The following is a 26,497-nucleotide window of genomic DNA, read 5'->3' as shown; positions in this document are numbered from 1 at the left end:
TTGTCAAGCCAAGCCTTCAATACTGGGTAGGTTTATAATGTACAGCACCCCAGTAAATGTCGAGCATGCAGCTCCCCATGTATTGTTAAGATGGCAAACTTTTGTTGTGAAGCTTTTTTCAGGGAAATCTGACGACCCGGAAGTGATGATGTAAGACTAAGCACTAGCAGCTAAACTAAAGGCTAAAGCTAGCAACACACGGGCAAACTGCATTGGTTTCGCCGGCCTAATGAGATATATACCTATCAATAACATAGTGGTGGAGGGGCATCGTTCTCTCTGTGCGCTGTGATTATGAAACAGGAGTTCAATCACTACTGGTGTCAGCTTCGCTGGACATAAGATGGCGACAGAGCTGATACGCTTTTGGAAGCTTGGGTCATTGAGCCGTATCTGCACCTTCTCTCTTCTATTTCTGTTTGTGCATTGTCATACGTGTAAACATCAAGTTCCATCTCCGTCGGAGGTGAGTGCTTACCAGTTATTTTCTCGTAAGGCACTGATACATAGCTGAGGTACTTTGCGTGGGGCGCTCGAGCCATGGCAATAGGGGCGTATTAGGTAGATTGTTAAAAAGTACCGAGTAGGGGTGATGGGTATTTTGGGGGCTGGGCCCTGTTGAAAATGTTACATTACACAAAGGTGAACTTTTTTAAATAGAAATGTTAATTTATTGCATGCAATTACATTTATTATTTACACGAAGAGCGCTGTATCAAATTAAATCTAGTATAACACCGACCTCAAATTCTTTCTACATGATAATACATTACTACCGCTACTTTTCTTTCAACAATGTTTCTTGTAGGTTGTCCATAAAGTGTACCTGAAGTCTGAAAGATTAACCAAAAGAAGCTCTGATAAACAATTGAAGATAACGATAATTTATGATTCAAGTGTGGACAAGTAAGTACATTTTTTCTTACTATAGAGTTGTCAGTTTGTAATGTAAGTGTGTGCCAGGCTTTACTGTAAGCTGGTTATTATAAATACATGTTGTCTTCTTCCAAAGGTTAACTTCAAATAAAAGAAGACTTGTGAAGGTATGTTTGTGTGAATGAGGTCAGATATATTTTCCATTGACATACAGGACAATAGGTATATTGTCATGTCTATCATGGCTATGACAATGTTACCTTTGTGAAGTTTTGTTGCTGCTGGCTAATATTATGTTGTGTGTCCTTTTTAACTGGAGGCTGGTTAATAAACACTGCCTTTTTGTTTTCTACAGGATACACTTTTTCCACAAGCAATTGATTATCTACAGAAGGCATTTCAGGTTCGCCGGCAAGCAGGACCTGTATTACTCAGCAGGTAATGTTCTCACCTCCCATCACCCTCCAGCACAGTTCATTAACATGATCACCCTCCAGCACAGTTCATTAACATGATCACCCTCCAGCACAGTTCATTAACATGATCACCCTCCAGCACAGTTCATTAACATGATCACCCTCCAGCACAGTTCATTAACATGATCACCCTCCAGCACAGTTCATTAACATGATCACCCTCCAGCACAGTTCATTAACATGATCACCCTCCAGCACAGTTCATTAACATGATCACCCTCCAGCACAGGCCATTAACATGATCACCCTCCAGCACAGGCCATTAACATGATCACCCTCCAGCACGGGCCATTAACATGATCACCCTCCAGCACGGGCCATTAACATGATCAGCCTCCAACACGGTCCAAGATCATGATCACCCTCCAACACGGTCCAAGATCATGATCACCCTCCAACACGGTCCAAGATCATGATCACCCTCCAACACGGTCCAAGATCATGATCACCCTCCAACGCGGTCCAAGATCATGATCACCCTCCAACGCGGTCCAAGATCATGATCACCCTCCAACGCGGTCCAAGATCATGATCACCCTCCAACGCGGTCCAAGATCATGATCACCCTCCAACGCGGTCCAAGATCATGATCACCCTCCAACGCGGTCCAAGATCATGATCACCCTCCAACGCGGTCCAAGATCATGATCACCCTCCAACGCGGTCCAAGATCATGATCACCCTCCAACGCGGTCCAAGATCATGATCACCCTCCAACGCGGTCCAAGATCATGATCACCCTCCAACGCGGTCCAAGATCATGATCACCCTCCAACGCGGTCCAAGATCATGATCACCCTCCAACGCGGTCCAAGATCATGATCACCCTCCAACGCGGTCCAAGATCATGATCACCCTCCAACGCGGTCCAAGATCATGATCACCCTCCAACGCGGTCCAAGATCATGATCACCCTCCAACGCGGTCCAAGATCATGATCACCCTCCAACGCGGTCCAAGATCATGATCACCCTCCAACGCGGTCCAAGATCATGATCACCCTCCAACGCGGTCCAAGATCATGATCACCCTCCAACGCGGTCCAAGATCATGATCACCCTCCAACGCGGTCCACTGACATGATCACCCTCCAACGCGGTCCACTGACATGGTCACCCTCCAACGCGGTCCACTGACATGGTCACCCTCCAACGCGGTCCACTGACATGGTCACCCTCCAACGCGGTCCACTGACATGGTCACCCTCCAACGCGGTCCACTGACATGGTCACCCTCCAACGCGGTCCACTGACATGGTCACCCTCCAACGCGGTCCACTGACATGGTCACCCTCCAACGCGGTCCACTGACATGGTCACCCTCCAACGCGGTCCACTGACATGGTCACCCTCCAACGCGGTCCACTGACATGGTCACCCTCCAACGCGGTCCACTGACATGGTCACCCTCCAACGCGGTCCACTGACATGGTCACCCTCCAACGCGGTCCACTGACATGGTCACCCTCCAACGCGGTCCACTGACATGGTCACCCTCCAACGCGGTCCACTGACATGGTCACCCTCCAACGCGGTCCACTGACATGGTCACCCTCCAACGCGGTCCACTGACATGGTCACCCTCCAACGCGGTCCAAGATCATGATCACCCTCCAACGCGGTCCAAGATCATGGTCACCCTCCAACGCGGTCCACTGACATGGTCACCCTCCAACGCGGTCCACTGACATGGTCACCCTCCAACGCGGTCCACTGACATGGTCACCCTCCAACGCGGTCCACTGACATGGTCACCCTCCAACGCGGTCCACTGACATGGTCACCCTCCAACGCGGTCCACTGACATGGTCACCCTCCAACGCGGTCCACTGACATGGTCACCCTCCAACGCGGTCCACTGACATGGTCACCCTCCAACGCGGTCCACTGACATGGTCACCCTCCAACGCGGTCCACTGACATGGTCACCCTCCAACGCGGTCCACTGACATGGTCACCCTCCAACGCGGTCCACTGACATGGTCACCCTCCAACGCGGTCCACTGACATGGTCACCCTCCAACGCGGTCCACTGACATGGTCACCCTCCAACGCGGTCCACTGACATGGTCACCCTCCAACGCGGTCCACTGACATGGTCACCCTCCAACGCGGTTCAAGAACATGTTCTCATTTCAAGAAGACAATAAAATAGTTTAATGTTTGTAATTCAGTTGAGGTAGTGAGTGTAGCATTTTAAGATGTGTCTAGATAATCTATATTGTTGAATAGGCCAAAAACACTGAATGCTTCTCATATATTGAATATCTAAAGGGCACGCTAAGCTATGTCAAGTCATTAATGCAAGGCTCGATAAGTCAAGAGGTTCAGTTCATGCATCTTTCTCTTGCATTATAAAATGTGTTTCTGTTCAGACAATGTGTGACCAATCAGTATCTGAGGAAGAAAGATGACCCTCACCGCTACTGCCAGGGAGCATGTGCAGACATCACTAAGTGTGGACCCGTCATTGTTCCTGACCATCATCTGCAGGTCAGTCTACGCCACGGAAATTGGAACATGAGGTGTAGTGACAAAGTAGGTTGGTTGATAGACTAGTTATTAGTAATACCAGGTCTCAAGTAACTTACTTAGTCACTGTTATTGGTCGCTGTTATGAACATGTGATTTCTGGTAATGATTTGTTATTAATAAAACATGGAAAGTACATCATCATTATAGGTGCCAGTCCTTCCACTGTTCCTCTACGCATAGGGACAATGTACCACCAGGCACCTGTGGACCATTCTGTAGTTTTGGGATTAGCTAATGCAGCTCAGTGAAATTTGAATTATGATAGGGCTTAGGTTGGAGTGCCTATTGTCCCACTTTGAGGTTGTGTGCAGAACTGAGGGTGGCCTCACTGACCTGACAGCCTCAAACAAGATTAGCACTTCTGGTTCATGGGTCGTTTAAGACAGTCCAGAAGCTTTTGTCTTCTAAACTACCTCTATTGCTTGTTTCTCACCTTTTTAAGCTTGGCCTTTTTAACCAGCGATGTTATTGTTCCTTTAGACATCTATTTAATCACTTTAAATACAGTATTATTTGACTTAGCCTGAAGACATAATAGTTAGCCTCCATGCTCCACTCTGTTTCCTCTATATGTTACCTACTCACCTGGCTTGCTACCATTGCCTCCTGCTGCTATCTTCAACAGGGCTCTCTTGTAAAAGAGATTATCTCAATGAGACTAAACAAGGTTAAACTGAAACCGTCCTCAACACGCACATGATCCAACTGTCTGCGTGGGATTTGAATTCCAGCCACATCGGTCTTCACACTTCACATTCCTCTGTGTCCCCCTGCTCATTCCGTTTAGTCCTAGCAATAAAACATAAAAAAACTCATATACAGTTGAAGTCAGAAGTTTACATACACCTTAGCCAAATACATTTAAACTCAGTTTTTCACAATTCCTGACATTTTATCCTAGTAAAAATTCCCTGTCTTAGGTCAGTTAGGATCATCACTTTATTTTAAGAATGTGAAATGTCAGAATAATAGTAGAGATTTATTTCAGCTTTTATTTCTTTCATCACATTCCCAGTGGGTCAGAAGTGTACATACACTCAATTAGTATTTGGCAGCATTGCCTTTAAATGGTTTAACTTGGGTCAAACGTTTTTGGTAGCCTTCCACAAGCTTCCCACAATAAGTTGGGTGGATTTTGGCCCATTCCTCCTGACAGAGCTGGTGTAACTGAGTCAGGTTTGAAGGCCTCCTTGCTCGCACACGCTTTTTCAGTTCTGCCCACAAATCACACATTTTCAATAGGATTGAGGTCAGGGCTTTGTGATGGCCACTCCAATACCTTGACTTTGTTGTCCTTAAGCCATTTTGCCACAACTTTGGAAGTATGCTTGGGGTCATTGTCCATTTGGAAGACCCATTTGCGACCAAGCTTTAACTACCTGACTGATGTCTTGAGATGTTGCTTCAATATCCACATAATTTTCCTCCCTCATGATGCCATCTATTTTGTGAAGTGCACCAGTCTCAACTGCAGCAAAGCACCCCCACAACATGATGCTGCTACCCCCGTGCTTCACAGTTGGGATGGTTTTCTTCGGCTTGCAAGCCTCCCCTTTTTCCTCCAAACATAATGATGGTCATTTTGGCCAAATCGTTCTGTTTGTTTCATCAGACCAGAGGACATTTCTCCAAAAAGTACGATCTTTGTCCCCATGTGCAGTTGCAAACCGTAGTCTGGCTTTTTTATGGCGGTTTTGGAGCAGTGGCTTCTTCCTTGCTGAGCGGCCTTTCAGGTTATGTTGATATAGGACTCGTTTTACTGTGGATATAGATACTTTTGTACCTGTTTTCTCCAGCATCTTCACAAGGTCCTTTGCTGTTGTTCTGGGATTGATTTGCACTTTTCGCACCAAAGTACGTTCATCTCTAGGAGACAGAACGTGTCTCCTTCCTGAGCGGTATGATGGGTATGTGGTCCCATGGTGTTTATACTTGCGTGCTATTGTTTGTACAGAAGAATGTGGTACCTTTAGGCATTTGGAAATTGCTCCCAAGGATGAACCAGACTTGTGGAGGTCAACAATTTGTTTTCTGAGGTCTTGGCTGATTTCTTTTGATTTTCCCATGATGTCAAGCAAAGAGGCACTGAGTTTGAAGGTAGGCCTTGAAATACATCCACAGGTACACCTCCAATTGACTCAAATGATGTCAATTAGCCTATCAGAAGCTTCTAAAGCTATGAGATCATTTTCTGGAATTTTCCAAGCTGTTTAAAGGCATAGTCAATTTAGTCAATCAATCAAGTTTATTTTATATAGCCCTTTGTACATCAGCTAATATCTCGAAGTGCTCTACAGAAACCCAGCCTAAAACCCCAAACAGCAAGCAATGCAGGTGTAGAAGCACGGTGGCTAGGAAAAACTCCCTAGAAAGGCCAAAACCTAGGAAGAAACCTAGAGAGGAACCAGGCTATGAGGGGTGGCCAGTCCTCTTCTGGCTGTGCCGGGTGGAGATTATAACAGAACATGGCCAAGATGTTCAAAATGTTCATAAATGACAAGCATGTCAAATAATAATCAGGAATAAATGTCAGTTGGCTTTTCATAGCTGATAATTAAGAGTTGAAAACAGCAGGTCTGGGACAGGTAGGGGTTCAAAAACCACGGGCAGAACAGTTGAAACTGGGACAGCAGCAAGGCCAGGTGGACTGGGGACAGCAAGGAGTCATCATGCCCGGTAGTCCTGACGTATGGTCCTAGGGCTCAGTTCCTCCGAGAGAGAGAGAGAAAGAAAGAGAGAAGGAGAGAATTAGAGAGAGCCAAGATGTTCAAAATGTTCATAAATGACAAGCATGGTCAAATAATAATCAGGAATAAATGTCAGTTGGCTTTTCATAGCCGATCATTAAGAGTTGAAAACAGCAGGTCTGGGACAGGTAGGGGTTCGATAATCTGCAGGCAGAACAGTTGAAACTGGGACAGCAGCAAGGCCAGGTGGACTGGGGACAGCAAGGAGTCATCATGCCCAGTAGTCCTGACGTATGGTCCTAGGGCTCAGGTCCTCCGAGAGAGAGAAAGAAAGAAGGAGAGAATTAGAGAGAGCATACTTAAATTCCCACAGGACACTGGATAAGACAGGAGAAGTACTCCAGATATAACCAACTGGCCCTAGCCCCCCGACACAAACTACTGTAGCATAAATACTGGAGGCTGAGACAGGAGGGGTCAGGAGACACTGTGGCCCCATCCGATGATACCCCCGGACAGGGCCAAACAGGAAGGATATAATCCCACCCACTTTGCCAAAGCACAGCCCCCGCACCACTAGAGGGATATCTTCAGCCACCAACTTACAATCCTGAGACAAGGCCGAGTATAGCCCACAAAGATCTCCACCACAGCACAAACCAAGGGGGGGTGCCAACCCAGACAGGAAGATCACATCAGTAACTCAACCCACTCAAGTGACGCACCCCTCCTAGGGACGGCATGAAAGAGCACCAGTAAGCCAGTGACTCAGCCCCTGTAATAGGGTTAGAGGTAGAGAATCCCAGTGGAGGGGAACCGGCCAGGCAGAGACAGCAAGGGCGGTTCGTTGCTCCAGAGCCTTTCCGTTCACCTTCACACTCCTGGGCCAGACTACACTCAATCATATGACCTACTGAAGAGATAAGTCTTCAGTAAAGACTTAAAGGTTGAGACCGAGTCTGCGTCTCTCACATGGAGATCTATAGGAGAAAGCCCTGCCTCCAGCTGTTTGCTTAGAAATTCTAGGGACAATTAGGAGGCCTGCGTCTTGTGACCGTAGAGTACATGTAGGTATGTACGGCAGGACCAACTCGGAAAGATAGGTAGGAGCAAGCCCATGTAACGCTTTATAGGTTAACAGTAAAACCTTGAAATCAGCCCTTGTAAGCCAGTGTAGGGAAGCTAGCACTGGAGTAATATGATCAAATTTCTTGGTTCTAGTCAGGATTCTAGCAGCCGTATTTAGCACTAACTGAAGTTTATTTAGTGCTTTATCCGGGTAGCCGGAAAGTAGAGCATTGCAGTAGTCTAGCCTAGAAGTAACAAATGCATGGATACATTTTTCTGCATCATTTTTGGACAGAAAATTTCTGATTTTTGCAATGTTACGTAGATGGAAAAACCTGTCCTTGAAGCAGTCTTGATATGTTCGTCAAAAGAGAGATCAGGGTCAAGAGTAACGCCGAGGTCCTTCACAGTTTTATTTGAGGAGACTTTACAACCATCAAGATTAATTGTCAGATTTAACAGAAGATCTCTGTTTCTTGGGACCTAGAACAAGCATCTCTGTTTTGTCCGAGTTTAAAAGTAGAAAGTTTTCAGCCATCCACTTCCTTATGTCTGAAACACAGGCTTCTAGCGAGGGCAATTTTGGGGCTTCACCATGTTTCATTGAAATGTACAGCTGTGTGTCATCTGCATAGCAGTGAAAGTTAACATTATGTTTTCGAATAACATCCCCAAGAGATAAAATATATAGTGAAAACAATAGTGGTCCTAAAACGGAACCTTGAGGAACACCGAAATGTACAGTTGATTTGTCAGAGGACAAACCATTCACAGAGACAAACTGATATCTTTCTGACAGTTAAGATCTAAACCAGGCCAGAACTTGTCCGTGTAGACCAATTTGGGTTTCCAGTCTCTCCAAAAGAATGTGGTGATCGATGGTGTCAAAGGCAGCACTAAGGTCTAGTAGCACGAGGACAGATGCAGAGCCTCGGTCTGACGCCATTTAAAAGGTCATTTACCACCTTCACAAGTGCAGTCTCAGTGCTATGATGGGGTCTAAAACCAGACTGAAGCATTTCGTATACATTGTTTGTCTTCAGGAAGGCAGTGAGTTGCTGCGCAACAGCTTTTTCTAAAATTGAGAGAAATGGAAGATTCGATACAGGCCGATTGACCGCCATGCACATTTTTGGCCTGCTGGAGGTCATTTTGCAGGGCTCTGGCAGTGCACCTCCTTGCACAAAGGCGGAGGTAGCGGTCCTGTGCTGGGTTGTTGCCCTCCTACGGCCTCCTCCACGTCTCCTGATGTACTGGCCTGTCTCCTGGTAGCACCTCCATGCTCTGGACACTACGCTGACAGACACAGCAAACCTTTTTGCCACAGCTCGCATTGATGTGCCATCCTGGATGAACTGCACTACCTGAGTCACTTGTGTAGGTTGTAGACTCCGTCTCATGCTACCACTAGAGTGAAAGCACCGCCAGCATTCAAAAGTGACCAAAACATCAGCCAGGAAGCATAGGAACTGAGAAGTGGTCTGTGGTCACCACCTGCAGAACCATTCCTTTTTTGGGGGTGTCTTACTAATTGCCTATAATTTCCACCTTTTGTCTATTCCATTTGCACAACAGCATGTGAAATTTATTGTCAATCAGTGTTGCTTCCTAAGTGGACAGTTTGATTTCACAGAAGTGTGATTGACTTGGAGTTACATTGTGTTGTTTAAGTGTTCCCTTTATTTTTTTGAGCAGTGTATATAGCTCAACTGGTAGGCATATAGAAATGTTGGCTGATGGTATTCTTGAGTACTGTAGTTTGATGATTTTACTGTATTACGTGCATTGTGTGATTTCCAGCAATGCAAGGTAAAGTATTTCAGGACTTACCTGTAAACGAGAACTGGGCTTCAATGCGATTTTCCTGTTTTAAATAAAAATGCAATTATGTATATATAAATTCCAGCAATGCAAGGTGTGCAGCGAGACAGGGAGGTCGTGTGGCTCAGCAGGGACTCCGGACGGTAAGGGGGTGGAGGGAGCTGACTTTGTCCTCTACGTCAGTGGGGTGACTACAGAACGCTGTGGACAGGAGAACATTGTGGCCTATGCTGCATACTGTCAACTGGAGTCTGAGCTGGACAGGTAAGCCTCCAACACTCTTTAAACACACCTGGTTAACCCTTTGAATATATTTTTTACAGGATTATAACGGGATCTTAGTCTATTCCAGATTGCCGTAGCTACTGATTGGGTCTGGTAGGTGACATGGTAGCCCATGAATAGGTCTTTTAACCCAATGATATTTTATGTCAGTTTCACTTTCTTTACCTTTTTAGACCCATTGCTGGATATGCCAACCTGTGCCCCAATATGATATCCACCCAACCTCAGGAGTTTGAGGGTATGCTGTCAACCGTCAAACACGAAGTCATACACGCCCTGGTGAGTGCATTGGAAACAATCTACTTTTTATTCCTATTGGGGTGAAGCTAGTCATGAATGACTTAAGTAAATACCATAATGAATTAAACATGTCCAACACAGATTTCATTATTGATTGAGTAATGTTATTTAATTAATTTCTTTAACGTCTGTCCAACAGGGTTTTTCTGCAGGGCTGTTCGCATTTTATCACGATGATGATGGCAGGCCTCTGACACCTCGGTTTGCAAGTGGACTACCAGCATTCAACGAGAGGTATGTATACTTAATCATTATCCTCCACTGTCAGGCTGTGTTTTTAGAATTGCGCTTTTTGCAATAAGCACCAGGCCTAGATGAAAATACGATGCACAACAGAAAAATTATTATATGTTTCTAAAATCATGTTGATGTTTGAGAGAACTTTTGCTTTCTATTATAGTTTAGGCCTGTATCAGTGGAGTGATGCAGTGATACGTAAAGTGACTCGATTATGGGACATCCGTGGTGGCGTGATGGTCCGACATGAAGTTCATCTTCTAGTGACACCGCGTGTTGTGGTAAAAAAATTCTGCTTTTAAGCTCCTCCCTGTTGAATCATGTATTTACATGTATTTGTCATTGGTAGATATGTGCCATTGTAGAGGCTGTGTTGTTCTGTGCGGTGTTATGCTAATGTGTTATTGTTGTGCTGCACTGTCCTGTAATGTGGTTAATGTTCGCGTCCTGTACCCCTGCATGTGTTTGCAGGAAGAGGCGAGGAGACACTTTGGCTGTCCCATCCTGGAGGGTATGGAGCTGGAGAACCAGGGAGGGATGGGTACTGAGCTAAACCACTGGGAGAAGAGGCTACTAGAGGTAACAGAAGGGCTGCAGTTTGCATTGTACTGTGCTTAGTTTTTACTGTTCTGTACAGTATGTGCAGCCTACATGTGTGTTATAGCTTTACTTAGCCTACTAGAACTGGTGTCTGAACTGGAATTCCTGATATAGACTTAACCACGCCATATCCTTATAGCTCAGGTGATAGAGCATGGCGCAAGCGCCAGGGTCGTGGGTTCAATTCCCACGGTGGCCAGTATGAAAAATGTATTAAAATGTATGCACTCACTACTGTATGTCTCTGGATAAGAGCATCTGCTAAATGACTAAAATGTAAATCAAATCAAATGTATTTATTTATATAGCCCTTCTTACATCAGCTGATGTCTCAAAGTGCTGTACAGAAACCCAGCCTAAAACCCCAAACAGCAAGCAATGCAGGTGTAGAAGCACGTAAATGTAATTACCCTTTCACTCAGTTTCATAGTCTGTATAGCTATTGTGAATTCTTCATGTATTTCTTAGCAATAGTTCATTACTCATCATCAGCATTAACACTGAGTGTACAAAGCATTAGGAACACCTGATCTTTCCAAGACATAGACTGACCAGGTGAATCACAGTGAACGCTATGATCCCTTATTGATGTCACCTAGGGTTGCACATTTTGGGGAATATTTAAAGGTGGAAACTTTACATATATTCCTGTTAATTCCCACGGGAGTTAACGAAAATATATGCATATTAAAATCATTTAAATGTAGATGTTTTTTGCATTGGATATATTTACCATATCATATAGAGACAGAAACATAAACCTGTTACCTGATCATAAGTAGACAATTGCAAATGATTAAATCCTTCCAATTGAAGAATTTTTTTTTTTTTGTTACGAATTGAACTTTCATAAAATTAGTTGACTCTTCACATGGGATGATTTCACTGAACAACAAAATAAAGGGAATATTGAATGATCCCCAATGATCCATCGCATCTCCCAGAAATGTTTTCAATATACATCTAAAAAATGATAGTCTGGAGACTAAAGCTTTGGTTGTCTTCCTCTCAGGCCTCCATGTCCCCTGGACCTCTTCAATGTCCACCTCTTGAACATCAGACTCTGAGGCCTCATCTTCACTGTCACTTTCCAACCTTGTTGAGGATGGCTCGTTGTCAGGCTCAAAAAGCCTCAAATTTGCCCGTAGACCACCAATTTTTCAACCCTTGTATTAGTCAGCCTGTTGCGTGCTTTGATGTGTGTGTTCCCAAACTGAGGTGGCTGATATTGGTGGGATTTGGAGGATGATGGAGGCAGCAGGGGAAAGAGCCTCAGATCCACAAAGTCCCTTCCACCAGGTGGCTGTTGAGATATGTTGGCACGACTGACATATTGCATCTCCATCCCAAAGCCCTTGCTTGGAAGTGTACTTCGCCAGACTGCCAAGAACCTTGCCCTAATCCAGGCCAAGGTGGCGAGACACGGTAGTGATGACACCATAGGCCTTGTTGATCTCTGCACCAGACAGGATGCTCTTGCCAGCATACTTGGGGTCCAACATGTACGCTGCTGCGTGTATGGGTGTCAGGCAGAAGTCTTCACGCTTTTTGATGTATTTCAGAACTGCAGTTTCCTCTGCTTGGAGCAACAGTGAAGTGGGCAAAGCAGTACGGATTTATTCTTGTACATCTGCAAGCAGAGTCTGAACATCAGACAGGATGGCATTGTCTCCCTCAATCAGTGCAATGGCTACTGCTATACATTTCAGGAGTTTCAGGCTGCTTACCACTCTCTCCCAAAATACATAATCCAGGAGGATCCTCTTGATGGGGCTGTCCATATTGGCAGACTGTGATATTGACATTTCTTGGAGACAGACCTTCCCCTCCAGGAGACTGTCAAACATGATGACAACACCACCCCAACGGTTGTTGCTGGGCAGCTTCAATGTGGTGCTCGTATTCTTCTCACTTTGCTTGGTGAGGTAGATTGCTGCTAGAACTTGATGACCCTTCACATACCTAACCATTTCCCTGGCTCTGTTGTAGAGTGTATCCATTGTTTTCAGAGCCATGATGTCCTTGAGGAGCAGATTCCATGCATGAGCAAGCACCGCCAATGAGTGTGATGTGAGGGTAGGACTCCTCCACTTTAAACCAAGCAGCCTTCATGTTCGCAGCATTGTCTGTCACTAGTGCAAATACCTTCTGTGGTCCAAGGTCATTGATGACTTCCTTCAGCTCATCTGCAATGTAGAGACCGGTGTGTCTGTTGTCCATTGTGTCTGTGCTCTTGTAGAATTCTGGTTGAGGAGTGGAGATGATGTAGTTAATTATTCCTTGCCCACGAACATTCGACCACCCATCAGAGATGATTGCAATACAGTCTGCTTTCTCTATGATTTGCTTGACCTTCACTTGAACTCTGTTGAACTCTGCCTCCAGCAAATTAGTAGATAAAGCATGTCTGGTTGGAGGGGTGTATGCTGGGCAAAGAACATTCAGAAATCTCTTCCAATACACATTGCCTGTCAGCATCAGAGATGAACCAGTTGTGTACACAGCTCGAGCAAGACATTCATCAGCATTTCTTTGACTACGTTCCTTCATTGAGTCAAAAAAACTTCTGATTCCAGGAGGACCATGAGCTGTTGCTATCGATAAGGTGTCTGATTCATCATTTTCACCTTGAATGGAAGTAGAGGGACTTTTGTCAGAGGTTGCTTGTTGTGAGCTCTGAGGGAACTTTATGCACTTGGCCAGATGATTTTGCGTCTTTGTTGCATTCTTCACATATGATTTGGCACAGTATTTGTAAATGTACACAGCTTTTCCTTCTACATTAGCTGCAGTGAAATGTCTCCAAACATCAGATAGTGCCCATGGCATTTTCCTGTAAAGATTAGAAACAAATGAGTAAAAAAAACAAATACAATTCCATGTACAGATAAATAGTTGAGCAGTTAGATTAAACATCGCCTTTTGTAAGCTAAATGTTTTTAAATGAAACATGTATGGAAACAGGTGAATTAACACTCCTCAGTTAGCAGGCTCAACAAGCAAGCTAAAACCCACATTGTAGCAAAAACAAACTAGCAGAAATTGTTAACAAGTTAGAAATTATTTAACCACACTTTGCTCTAGGCTACTATTTACTAGTTAACAAAATGATGTATGTCGTATAAAATATATTCACCCACACAGTATTGTAATCAAAACTTACCAGAAAGCATATAGTCCTTGGCTCAGACAGTGTAGTAGTGTGGGTTCAATAGCATCTCATTAGTATGCAAGATCTTGAGAATCAGCTGTACATGTGATGGAAGAATGCACTGTGCATGCAGAGTGTTGCAATTCCATTGAATTGGGGATAGTTTAACCAAAATATGCCACAAGATCTAGAATTGCCGTATGTCAAATTGAATCAAATTTTATTAGTCACATGCGCCGAATACAACAGGTGTAGGTAGACCTTACAGTTGTTATTTACGAGCCCCTAACCAACAGTGCAGTTTCAAAAAAATATGGATAAGAATAAGAGATAAAAGTAAAGAAAGAGCAGCAGTATAACAATATATACAAGATGGTGCCAGTACATAGTCATTGTGCGGGTCACCGGTTAGTTGAGGTGGTATGTACATGTAGGTAGAGTTAATTAAAGTGACTATGCATAGATAACAACAGATAGTGGCAGTGGTGATGAGGGGGGGCAATGCAAATAGTCTGGGTAACCATTTGACTAGATGTTCAGGAGTCTTATGGCTTGGGAGTTAAAGCTGTTTAGAAGCCTTTTGGACCTAGACTTGGTGCTCTGGTACCGCTTGCCGTGTGGTAGTAGAGAGAACAGTCTATGACTAGGGTGGCTGGAGTCTTTGACAATTGTTAGGGCCTTCCTCTGACATCGCCTGGTCCTGGATGGCAGGAAGCTTGGCCCCAGTGTTGTTCTGTGCCGTTTGCACTACCCACTGTAGTGCCTTGGGGTCGGAGGCCGAGCAGTTGCCATACCAGGCAGTGATGCAACCAGTCAGGATGCTCTCGATGGTGCAGCTGTAGAACCTTTTGAGGATCTGAGGACCCATGCTAAATCTTTTCAGTCTCCTGAGGGGGAATAGGTTTTGTCGTGCCCGCTTCACGATTGTCATGGTGTGCTTGGACCATGTTAGTTTGTTGATGTGGCCACCAAGGAACTTGAAGCTTTCAACCTGCTCCACTGCAGCCCCGTCGATGAGAATGGGGGCGTACTTGGTCCTCTTTTTCCTGTAGTCCACAATCATCTCCTTTGTCTTGATCACGTTGAGGGAGAGGTTGTTGTCCGGGCACTCCGACCTTCTCCCTATAGGCTGTCTCGTTGTTGTCGGTGATCGGGCCTACCACTGTTGTGTCATCGGCAAATTTAATGATGGTGTTGGAGTCGTGCCTGGCTGTGCAGTCCTGAATGAACAGGGAGTACAGGAGGAGGCTGAGCTCGCACCCCTAAGGGCCCCTGTGTTGAGGATCTGCGTGGCGGATGTGTTGTTACCTACCCTTATCACCTGGGGGGGGGCGGCCCGTCAGGAAGTCCAGGATCCAGTTGCAGGGGAAGGTGTTTAGTCCCAGGGTCCTTAGCTTAGTGATGAGCTTTGAGGGCGCTATGGTGTTGAACACTGAGCTGTAGTCAATGAATAGTCAATGAATGGAGTGCAATTAGAGTCTGTATCATCTGTTGGGGCAGTATGCAAATTGGAGTGGGTCTAGGGTTTCTGGGATGATGATGTTGATGTGAGCCATGACTTGCCTTTCAAAGCACTTCATGGCTACAGACGTGAGTGCTACAGGTCAGTAGTCATTTAGGCAGGTTACCTTAGTGTTCTTGGGCACAGGCACTATTGTGGTCTGCTTAAAACATGTTGGTGTTACAGACTCTGACAGAGGTTGAAAATGTCAGTGAAGACAATTGCTAGTTGGTCAGCACTTGCTCGCAGTACACGTCCTGGTAATCCATCTGGCCCTGCGGCCTTGTGAATGTTGACCTGTCTTAAGATCTTACTCACATCGGCTGCGGAGAGCGTGTTCACACGGTCTTCCGGTACAGCTGTTGCTCTCATGCATGTTTCAGTGTTATTTGCCTCGAAGCGAGCATAGAAGTAGTTTAGCTTGTCCGGTAGGATTGTGTCACTGGGCAGCTCTCGGCTGTGCTTCCCTTTGTAGTCTATAATGGTTTGCAGGCCCTGCCACATCCGACGAGCGTCAGAGCCGGTGTAGTACGACTCGATCTTAGTCCTGTATTGACGCATTGCCTGTTTGATGGTTCGTCGGAATGGCATAGCGGGATTTCTTATAAGCTTCCGGGTTAGAGTCCCGCTCCTTGAAAGCGGCAGGTCTAGCCTTTAGCTCAGTGCAGATGCTGCCTGTAATCCATGACTTCTGGTTGGGGTATGTACGTACGGTCACTGTGGGGATGACATCATTGGTGCACTTATTGATGAAGCCAGTGATCGATGTGGTGTACTCTTCAATGCCATCGGAGGAATCCCGCAACATATTCCAGCATCTGCTTCATCTGACCACTTTTTATTGATCTAGTTACTGGTGCTTCCTGCTTTAATTTTTGTGTGTACGCAGGAATCAGGAGGATGGAATTATGGTCAGATTTGCCAAATGGACGGCGAGGGAGAGCTTTGTATGTGTCTCTGTGTTTGGAGTATAGGTGGACCAGAGTTATTTTACCTCTAGTTGCACATTTAACATGCTTATAGAAATTTGGTCAAACTGATTTAGGTTTCCCTGCATTAATGTCCCCGGCTACTAGAAGCGCTGCCTCTGGGTGAGCGTATTTCTGTTTGCTTATGGCGGAATACAGCTCATTCAATGCTATCTTAGTGCTAGCCTCTGACTGTGGTGGTATGTAAAACACCTACAAAGAATATAGATGAAAACTCTCTCGGTAGGTAATGTGGTCTGCAGCTTATCATGAGAAACTCTACCTCAGGCGAGCAATAGCTTGAGACTTCCTTATATATCGTGCACCAGCTGTTGTTTACAAAAATACATAGACCACCTTGTCTTACCAGACGCCGCTGTTCTATCCTGCCAGTACATCATATAACCAGCCAGCTGTATGTTGATATTGTTGTCGTGAAGCATAAGATGTTACAGTTTTTAATGTCCCGTTGGTAGTTTAATCTTCCCAATAACTCGTCCATTTTATTGTCCAAAGATTGCATTTTTGCTAGAAGAATTTAGGAAGTGGGGGTTTATTCGATCGCCTCCGACTTCTCAGCAGGCATCCCACTCTCCGGCCTCTCTTTCTGCACCTCCTCTTCACGCAAATCACAGGGCTCGGGGCCTGTTCCCGAGTGAGCCGTATATCCTCGGGCTCGTCATAGTCGTGAAAGAAGAAAAAGGGTTCTGCTAGTCTGTGGTGAGTAATCGCAGTCCTGATGTCTAGAAGTTATTTTCGGTCATAAGAGACGGTAGCGGCAACATTATGTACAAAAAGAGTATCCCACAAAAAAAGTTCAGTAAGCTAACTTTATTTTTTGCAAAATTCCCCAAATTCCCGAGCTTAAATTCCCACGGAAAACTTCCAGAAAGTTTCCGACCCTTTGCAACCCCAATGTTACCTGTTAAATCCACTTAAATCAGTGTAGATGAAGGGGAGGAGAAAGTTTAAGGAAGGATTTGTAAGCCTTTAGACAATTGATACATGAATTGTGTATGTGTGCCATGCAGAGGGTGAATGAGCTAGACAAAATATTTAACTACCTTTTGAACGGGCTATGGTAGTAGGTGCCAGGCGCACCAGTTTGAGTGTGTCAAGAATTGCAATGCTGCTGGGTTTTTCATGCTCAACAGTTCCCTGTGTGTATCAGGAATAGTCCACCACCTAAAGGACATCCAGTTAACTTGGCACAACTTTGGGAAGCATTAGAGTAAACATGGGCCAGCATCCCTTTGGAATGCTTGACACCTTGTAGAGTCCATGAATTGAGGCTGCTCTGAGGGCAAAAGGAGATGCAACACAATATTATGAAGGTATTATTAATGTTTTGTACAATCAGTGTATGCGCTCATATAGGTTCATTATTAATCTATTCATTATAATAAATACTTATCCTGTTTGTATTGATAACAGAATGAAGCAATGACTGGATCTCACACCCAGAACAGAGTGTTTTCTAGGCTCACCTTGGCCATCATGGAAGACACAGGGTAGGGTTGCAGACTGTTATATGGAATACAAGAAAATAATGACTTTGACCTTTTATGTAATTTCAAGAGCTTTGACTATTAAACAACATGAAGGCTCTTTTTTATTGGGAATTGGTGTGCATTGGTGTGATTGAAGGTACTTGACTTTGACATACGATTTGTATTGAAGTTCAAGAGTTTACCTGACTTGATGTACAATGTTACCCATCATCTATGTTTTCTCTAGTTGGTACAGAGCCAACTACAGCATGGCAGAGAGGCTGGACTGGGGCAAGGGCCTGGGCTGTGACTTTGTGATGAAGAGCTGTAAATTCTGGATTGAAAGGCAACGTCAGAGGTAAGGGGCTATCTAATCTGAGTTTAGGTTTCTTACTATACACAACTGACTGAAACATCTAAACTTCTAAGAACATAGCATGCCCCTAAACGAATTTAAAGTATTACTAGCCGACACACCCGTGTCTCATATGGGTCATTCCACTTGATTTCAATCACCTTTTGACCGCACCCATTTGATTTGAACGAAACATTCTATACATATTTGCTCATGGTAGAAGTGGGACCTGAATGCTAAAACATTTAGGAGATGGAGGTGCTCAAAGTTGACCCATTTTTGCATACCCCACCCTACCACCAGACATCAATTTCTTCATCACTTGAGAAGATAAATGGTTGATATTATTTAAAAGCTTATAAACAGGGTTGTGAAACTATTTGCTAATTTCTTGAAAAATATATTTTTTAATAAACATTTTCTATTTTCCTTTTTAAACATCAATTATCTAAAAAGGCATGACCTTTTTACATTTTAGCATATCTTGTAGTTTAGACCTTATTTTACATAATCTGAAGTGTTTGTTGTTCGGATAAGACACAGTATGCTTTTGAGTACAGGGTGGGTGTCATGTTTTGGCTGAAAAATGTACTAAAATGGGAAAACAACTTTACATTTCAACTTTCAAATGGTAGCACAAAGATGGTTGGAGGCCCACACATCAGAGAATGTTGACTCGAATGGAAATATCAGTTTTAAATTATACTGTCAATCTTCCACAGGAAACCTATTGAAATCATAGAAATATACAGTCACCGACCAGTTAGGTACGCCCATCTAGTACGGAACAGCGTAAATTCTTTGGAGATTGGAATTGTTTTAAAATCATATTTATATATGTACCCCCCTTTTTCTCCCCAGTTTAACACCCACCCGCTTAATTTAGAAACAAGCCGCACCAATGTGCCAGAGGAAAGACCGTTCAACTGACGACTGAATTCAGCCTGCAGGCGCCCAGCCCACCACAAGGAGTCGCTAGATCACAATGAGCCAAGTAAAGCCCCCCCTGGCCAAACCCTCCCCTAACCCGGACGACGCTGGGCCAATTGTGTGCCGTCCTATGGGACTCCCTGTCATTGCCAGTTGTGACACGGCCTGGGATCGAACCTGGGTCTGTAGTGACGCCTCAAGCACTGAGATGCAGTGCCTTAGACCGCTTCGCCACTCAGGAGACCAAGGGGGATTGGATTTTACACAGTGTCGGAAACATTCCACAGGGATGTTGGTCCATGCTGACGCGATGGCATAATGCAGTTGCTGCAGATTGGACGGCGGTACATTCATGCTGAGCTCAATTGGTATCAAGAGACCTAACGTGTGCCAGGAAAACATTCCCCACACCATTACACCACCGCCACCAGCCTGTACCATTGACATCAGGCATGATGGGGCCATGGCCTCATGCTGCTATGCCAAATCCTGACTTTGCCATCAGCATGACGCAACAGGAACTGGGCAATCAATCAAATGTATCAATCAAATTTATTTATAAAGCCCTTCTTACATCAGCTGATGTCACAAAGTGCTGTACAGAAACCCAGCCTAAAACCCCAAACAGCAAGCAATGCAGGTATAGAAGCACGGTGGCTAGGAAAAACTCCCTAGAAAGGCCAGAACCTAGGAAGAAACCTAGAGCGGAACCAGGCTATGATGGGTGGCCAGTCCTCTGCTGGCTGGGCCGGGTGGAGATTATAACAGTACATGGCCAAGATGTTCATAGATGACCAGCAGGGTCAAATAATAATAATCACAGTGGTTGTCGAGGGTGCAAGAGGTCAGCACTTCAGGAGTAAATGTCAGTTGGCTTTTCATAGGCGATCATTTAGAGTATCTCTACAGCTCCTGCTGTCTCTAGAGAGTTGAAAACAGCAGGTCTGGGACAGGTAGCACGTCCGGTGAACAGGTCAGGGTTCCATAGCCGCAGGCAGAACAGTTGAAATTGGAGCAGCAGCACGGCCAGGTGGACTGGGGACAGCAAGGAGTCATCAGGCCTGGTAGTCCTGAGGCATGGTCCTAGGGCTCAGGTCCTCCGAGACAGAGAAAGAAAGAAAGAAAAAGGGAGAGAGCGAATTAAAGAGAGCATACTTAAATTCACACAGGACACCGGATAAGACAGGAGAAATACTCCAGATATAACATACTGACCCTAGCCCCCCGACACAAACTACTGCAGCATAAATACTGGAGGCTGAGACAGGAGGGGTCGGGAGACACTGTGGCCCCATCTGACGATACCCCCGGACAGGGCCAAACAGGCAGAATATAACCCCACCCACTTTACATCCTGCGACAAGGCCGAATATAGCCCACAAAGATCTCTGCCACAGCACAACCCAAGGGGGGGGCGTCAACCCGGACAGGAAGATCACGTCAGTGACTCAACCTACTCAAGCGATGCACACCTCCTAGGGACGGCATGGAAGAGCACCAGTAAGCCAGTGACTCAGCCCCTGTAATAGGGTTAGAGGCAGAGAATCCAAGTGGAGAAATGGGAACCGGCCAGGCAGAGACAGCATGGGCGGTTCGCTGCTCCAGTGCCTTTCCGTTCACCTTCACACTCCTGGGCCAGACTACACTCAATCATAGGACCTACTGAAGAGATGAGTCATCAATAAAGATTTAAATGTTGAGACCGAGTCTGCGTCTCTCACATGGGTAGGCAGACCGTTCCATAAAAATGGGGCTCTATAGGAGAAAGCCCTGCCTCCGGCTGTTTGCTTAGAAATTCTAGGCACAGTAAGGAGACCTGCGTCTTGTGACCGTAGAGTACATGTAGGTATGTACGGCAGGACCAAATCGGAAAGATGGGTAGGAGCAAGCCCATGTAATGCTTTGTAGGTTAGCAGTAAAACCTTGAAATCAGCCCTTGCCTTAACAGGAAGCCAGTGTAGAGAGGCTAGCACTGGAGTAATGTGATCACATTCTTGGGATCTAGTCAAGATTCTTGCAGCCGTGTTTAGCACTAACTGAAGTTTATTTAGTGCTTTATCTGGGTAGCCGGAAAGTAGAGCATTGCAGTAGTCTAACCTAGAAGTGACAAAAGCATGGATTAATTTTTCTGCATCATTTTTGGACAGAAAGTTTCAGATTTTTGCAATGTTGCGTAGATGGAAAAACCTGTCCTTGAAACAGTCTTGATATGTTCGTCAAAAGAGAGATCGGGGTCCAGAGTAATGCCGAGGTCCTTCAGTTTTATTTGAGACGACTTTACAACCATCAAGATTAATTGTCAGATTTAACAGAAGATCTCTTTGTTTCTTGGGAACTAGAATAAGCATCTCTGTTTTGTCCGAGTTTAAAAGTAGAACATTTGCAGCCATCCACTTCCTTATGTCTGAAACACAGGCTTCTAGCGAGGGCAATTTTGGGGCTTCACTATGTTTCATCGAAATGTACAGCTGTGTGTCATCCGCATTAGAGGTGTGGCATGTTGGAATGGCCGATTTAATTAGGGCCGATTTCAAGTTTTCATAACAATCGGAAATCGGTAATTTTGGATGCCGATTTTTATTTTTTTAAACCTTTATTTAACTTGGCAAGTCAGGTAAGAACACGGCCCAGGAGCGGTGGGTTAACTGCCTTGTTCAGGGGCAGAACGACAGATTTTTACCTTGTCAGCTCAGGGATTCAATCTTGCAACCTTACGGTTAACTAGTCCAACACACTAACCACCTGCCTCACGAGGAGCACGCCTGTTACGCAAATGCAGTAAGAAGCCAAGGTAAGATGCTAGCTAGCATTGAACTTATCATATAAAAAACAATCAATCAATCATAATCACTAGTTATAACTACACATGGTTGATGATATTACTAGTTTATCTAGCGTGTCCTGCGTTGCATATAATCGATGCAGTGCACATTCGCGAAAAAGGACTGTCGTTCCTCCAATGTGCACCTAACCATAAACATCAATGCCTTTCTTAAAATCAATACACCAAAGTATATATTTTAAACCTGCATATTTAGCTAAAAGAAATCCAGGTTAGCAGGCAATATTAACCAGGTGAAATTGTGTCACTTCTCTTGCGTTCATTGCACGCAGGGTCAGGGTATATGCAACAGTTTGGGCCGCCTGGCTCATTGCAAACTAATTTGCTAGAATTTTACGTAATTATGACATTGAAGGTTGTGCAATGTAACAGGAATATTTAGACTGATGGATGCCACCCGTTAGATAAAATACGTAACGGTTCCGTATTTCACTGAAAGAATAAACGTTTTGTTTTCGAAATTATAGTTTCCGGATTCGACCATATTAATGACCTAAGGCTCGTATTTCTGTGTGTTATTATGTTATAATTACGTCTATGATTTGATAGAGCAGTCTGACTGAGCGATGGTGGGCACCAGCAGGCTCGTAAGCATTCATTCAAACAGCACTTTCGTGCGTTTTGCCAGCAGCTCTGCTGTTTATGAATTAAAGCCTATCAACTCCCGAGATTAGGCTGGTCTAACCGATGTGAAATGGCTAGCTAGTTAGCGGGGTGCGTGCTAATAGCGTTTCAAACATCACTCGCTCTGAGATTTGGAGTAGTTGTTCCCCTTGCTCTGCATGGGTAACGCTGCTTCGAGGGTGGCAGTTGTCGATGTGTTCCTGGTTTGAGCCCAGGTAGCGGCGAGGAGAGGGATGGAAGTTATACTGTTACACTGGCAATACTAAAGTGCCTATAAGAACATCCAATAGTCAAAGGTATATGAAATACAAATCGTATAGAGAGAAATAGTCCTATAATTCCTATAATAACTACAACCTAAAACTTCTTACCTGGGAATATTGAAGACACATGTTAAAAGGAACCACCAGCTTTCATATGTTCTCATGTTCTGAGCAAGGAACTTAAACGTTAGCTTTCTTACATGGCTCATATTGCACTTTTACTTTCTTCTCCAACACTTTTTTTTTGCATTATTTAAACCAAATTGAACATGTTTTATTATTTATTTGAGGCTAAATTGATTTTATTGATGTATTATATTAAGTTAAAATAAGTGTTCATTCAGTATTGTTGTAATTGTCATTATTACAAATACATTAAAAAAATTGTCCGATTTAATCGGTATTGGCTTTTTTGGGTCTTCCAATAATCGGTATCGGCGTTGAAAAATCATAATCGGTCAACCTCTAATCCGCATAGCAATGAAAGTTAACATTATGTTTCCGAATGACATCACCAAGATATAAAATATATAGTGAAAACAATAGTGGTCCTAAAACGGAACCTTGAGGAACACCGAAATGTACAGTTGATTTGTCAGAGGACAAACCATCCAAAGAGACAAACTGATATCTTTCCGACAGATAAGATCTAAACCAGGCCAGAACTTGTCCGTGTAGACCAATTTGGGTTTCCAATCTCTCCAAAAGAATGTGGTGATCGATGGTATCAAAAACAGCACTAAGGTCTAGGAGCACGAGGACAGATGCAGAGCCTCGGTCTGACGCCATTAAAAGGTAATTTACCACCTTCACAAGTGCAGTCTCAGTGCTATGATGGGGTCTAAAACAAGACTGAAGCGTTTCATATACATTGTTTGTCTTCAGGAAGGCAGTGAGTTGCTGCGCAACAGCTTTTTCTAACATTTTTGAGAGGAATGGGAGATTCAATATAGGCCGATTTTAGTTTTTTATATTTTGTGGGTCAATGTTTGGCTTTTTCAAGAGAGGCTTTATTACTGCCACTTTTATTGAGTTTGGTACGCATCCAGTGGATAGAGAGCCGTTTATTATGTTCAACATAGGAGGGCCAAGCACAGGAAGCAGCTTTCAGTAGTTTAGTTGGAATAGGGCCAAGTATCTTTTCCTCAAAAGTTCATGAATTTATCACTGCTGAAGTGAAAGCCATACTTTCTTGGGGAATGCTGCTTTTTAGTTAGCTTTGCGACAATATCAAAAATACATTTTGGATTGTTCTAAATTTCCTTAATTAAGTTGGAAAAATAGGATGATCGAGCAGCAGGCTCTTCGATACTGCACGGTACTGTCTTTCCAAGCTAGTCGGAAGACTTCCAGCTTGGTGTGGTGCCATTTTTAGGGGTGCGACTGCATGTAGGGTATTGCGCAAGGTTAAATTGAGTTCCTCAGTTAGGTGGTTAACTGATTTTTGTACTCTGACGTCCTTGGGTAGGCAGAGGGAGTCTGGAAGGGCATCTCGGAATCTTTGGGTTGTCCGAGAATTTATAGCACGGCTTTTGATGCTCCTTGGTTGGGGTCTGAGCAGATTATTTGTTGCGATTGCAAACATAATAAAATGGTGGTCCGATAGTCCAGGATTAGGAGGAAAAACATTAAAATCCACAACATTAATTCCACTGGACAAAACTAGGTCCAGAGTATGACTGTGGCAGTGAGTAGGTCCGGAGACATGTTGGACAAAACCCGCTGAGTCGACGATGGCTCCGAAAGCCTTTTGGAGTGGGTCTGTGGAGTTTTCCATGTGAATATTAAAGTCACCAAAAATTTGAATATTATCTGCCATGACTACAAGGTCCGATAGGAATTCAGGGAACTCTGTGAAGAACGCTGTATATGGCCCAGGGGGCCTGTAAACAGTAGCTATAAAAAGTGATTGAGTAGGCTGCATAGATTTCATGACTAGAAGCTCAAAAGACGAAAACGTAGTTATAATTTTTTTTTTGTCCATTTTAATTTGCTATCATAAATGTTAGCAACACCTCTGCCTTTGCGAGATGCGCGGGGGATATGGTCACTAGTGTAACCTGGAGGTGAGGCCTCATTTAACACAGTAAATTCATCAGGCTTAAGCCATCTTTCAGTCAGACCAATCACATCAAGATTATGATCAGTGATTAGTTCATTGACTATAACTGCCTTGGAAGTGAGGGATCTAACATTAAGTAGCCCTATTTTGAGATGTGAGGTATCACAATCTCTTTCAATAATGGCAGGAATGGAGGAGGTCTTTATTCCAGTGAGATTGCTAAGGCAAATGTTTTTCCACTCCTCAATTGTCCAGTGTTGGTGATCGCGTGCCCACTGGAGCTGCTCCTTCTTAATTTTAGCTGATAACCCGGTGTGGTCATCTGCTGCAATAGCCCATTCATGACAAAAATCAACAAGTTTTGCGTCCCGAGATGCCGTTCTGCACACCACTGTTGTACTGCGCTGTTATTTGTTTGTGGCCCGCCTGTTAGCTTACATTATTTTTGCCATTCTCCTTCGACATCTCTCACCAACAAGTTGTTTTTGGCCACAGCACTGCCGCTGACTGGATGCTTGTTTGTTTGTCTCACCATTCTCGGTAAACCCTAGACACTGTCATGCTTGAAAAGTCCAGGAGGGCGGCCGTTTCTTAGATACTGAATTCTGCCAAATAGCACCGACGTTCATACCATGCTCAAAGTCGCTTAGGTCACTCGTTTGGCCAATTCTAACATTCAATCAAACAGTAACTGGATGCCTGTCTGCCTGCTTTATATAGCAAGCCACGGCCGAGCGTAGTTTACGCATTTTGTGACAATTGACGTTAAAGGATAAAAAATTACTTTAATAAATTTTTTTATCAAGAAATGTAAAATAGTTTGACAACCCTGTTTTTATAAGCTTTTAAATGATATCAAACTCAACTGTTTCTCTTTTCCATTGATAAAGATGTAGATGTCTCATGGTAGAGTGGGCAATTCAAAATGGATCAACTTTGAGCACCTCTGTCTCCTAAATGTTTTTTGCATTCGGGTCCCCCAAAGTCTCTTTCTGACCATTTCTACCATGGGCAAATGTGTATGGAAAGTTTTGTTCCAATCAAAAGGCATGCAGTCTAAAAGTGACTGAAATCAAATGGAACAACCCATATGTCAACATTTCTGTGAACCCAAACACCAAGCCATTTGACACTTAAACTCGATTAGAAATTCACTGTAACCAACAGCAACAACAATAAAAACATTTTAAATGAGAAACTGTGGCTCAACCTGACCTAACCCTCATGAGTTATTGATTTTCAGTCGTAAAGTGGTGACCCTTTACTGTGACACAGTGCGAGCCACACCCCTCCAGCTCACCTGCAGGCAGGACCAGCTGGCTGTGGCCGTCTGCAACCTGCAGAAGTACCCTCAGGACCTACCCCTGGACTACCAGGTAAAATGCAAGTCCCGCAATGCCATCCTTCATAGTCACAAAGCCTAGAAA

General features: G+C 44.3%; 1 protein-coding gene across 2 annotated transcripts in view; it reads left to right on the top strand.

The window, feature by feature from the left end:
• The first annotated feature begins 124 nt into the window (after positions 1-124).
• The window catches only part of LOC129821050 (leishmanolysin-like peptidase), a 30,590-nt gene continuing 4,217 nt past the window's right edge, over positions 125-26,497 (top strand). For both annotated transcript variants that reach the window (XM_055878292.1, XM_055878291.1), the window contains exons 1-13: positions 125-466; positions 809-906; positions 1,013-1,043; positions 1,232-1,314; positions 3,727-3,844; positions 9,548-9,726; positions 9,921-10,026; positions 10,187-10,281; positions 10,448-10,565; positions 10,756-10,863; positions 17,939-18,015; positions 18,242-18,352; positions 26,314-26,446. In XM_055878292.1, coding sequence (XP_055734267.1) covers positions 344-466; positions 809-906; positions 1,013-1,043; positions 1,232-1,314; positions 3,727-3,844; positions 9,548-9,726; positions 9,921-10,026; positions 10,187-10,281; positions 10,448-10,565; positions 10,756-10,863; positions 17,939-18,015; positions 18,242-18,352; positions 26,314-26,446 — 1,380 coding nt within the window. In that variant the 5' untranslated portion in view covers positions 125-343. The remainder of the gene's footprint in view (positions 467-808; positions 907-1,012; positions 1,044-1,231; positions 1,315-3,726; positions 3,845-9,547; positions 9,727-9,920; positions 10,027-10,186; positions 10,282-10,447; positions 10,566-10,755; positions 10,864-17,938; positions 18,016-18,241; positions 18,353-26,313; positions 26,447-26,497) is intronic.

Source organism: Salvelinus fontinalis, chromosome 23 (genome assembly GCF_029448725.1).
Source record: "Salvelinus fontinalis isolate EN_2023a chromosome 23, ASM2944872v1, whole genome shotgun sequence".
NCBI lineage: Eukaryota > Metazoa > Chordata > Actinopteri > Salmoniformes > Salmonidae > Salvelinus > Salvelinus fontinalis.
Note: the sequence above shows the minus strand (reverse complement) of the source record. Positions and strands in the feature narration are given on the sequence as shown.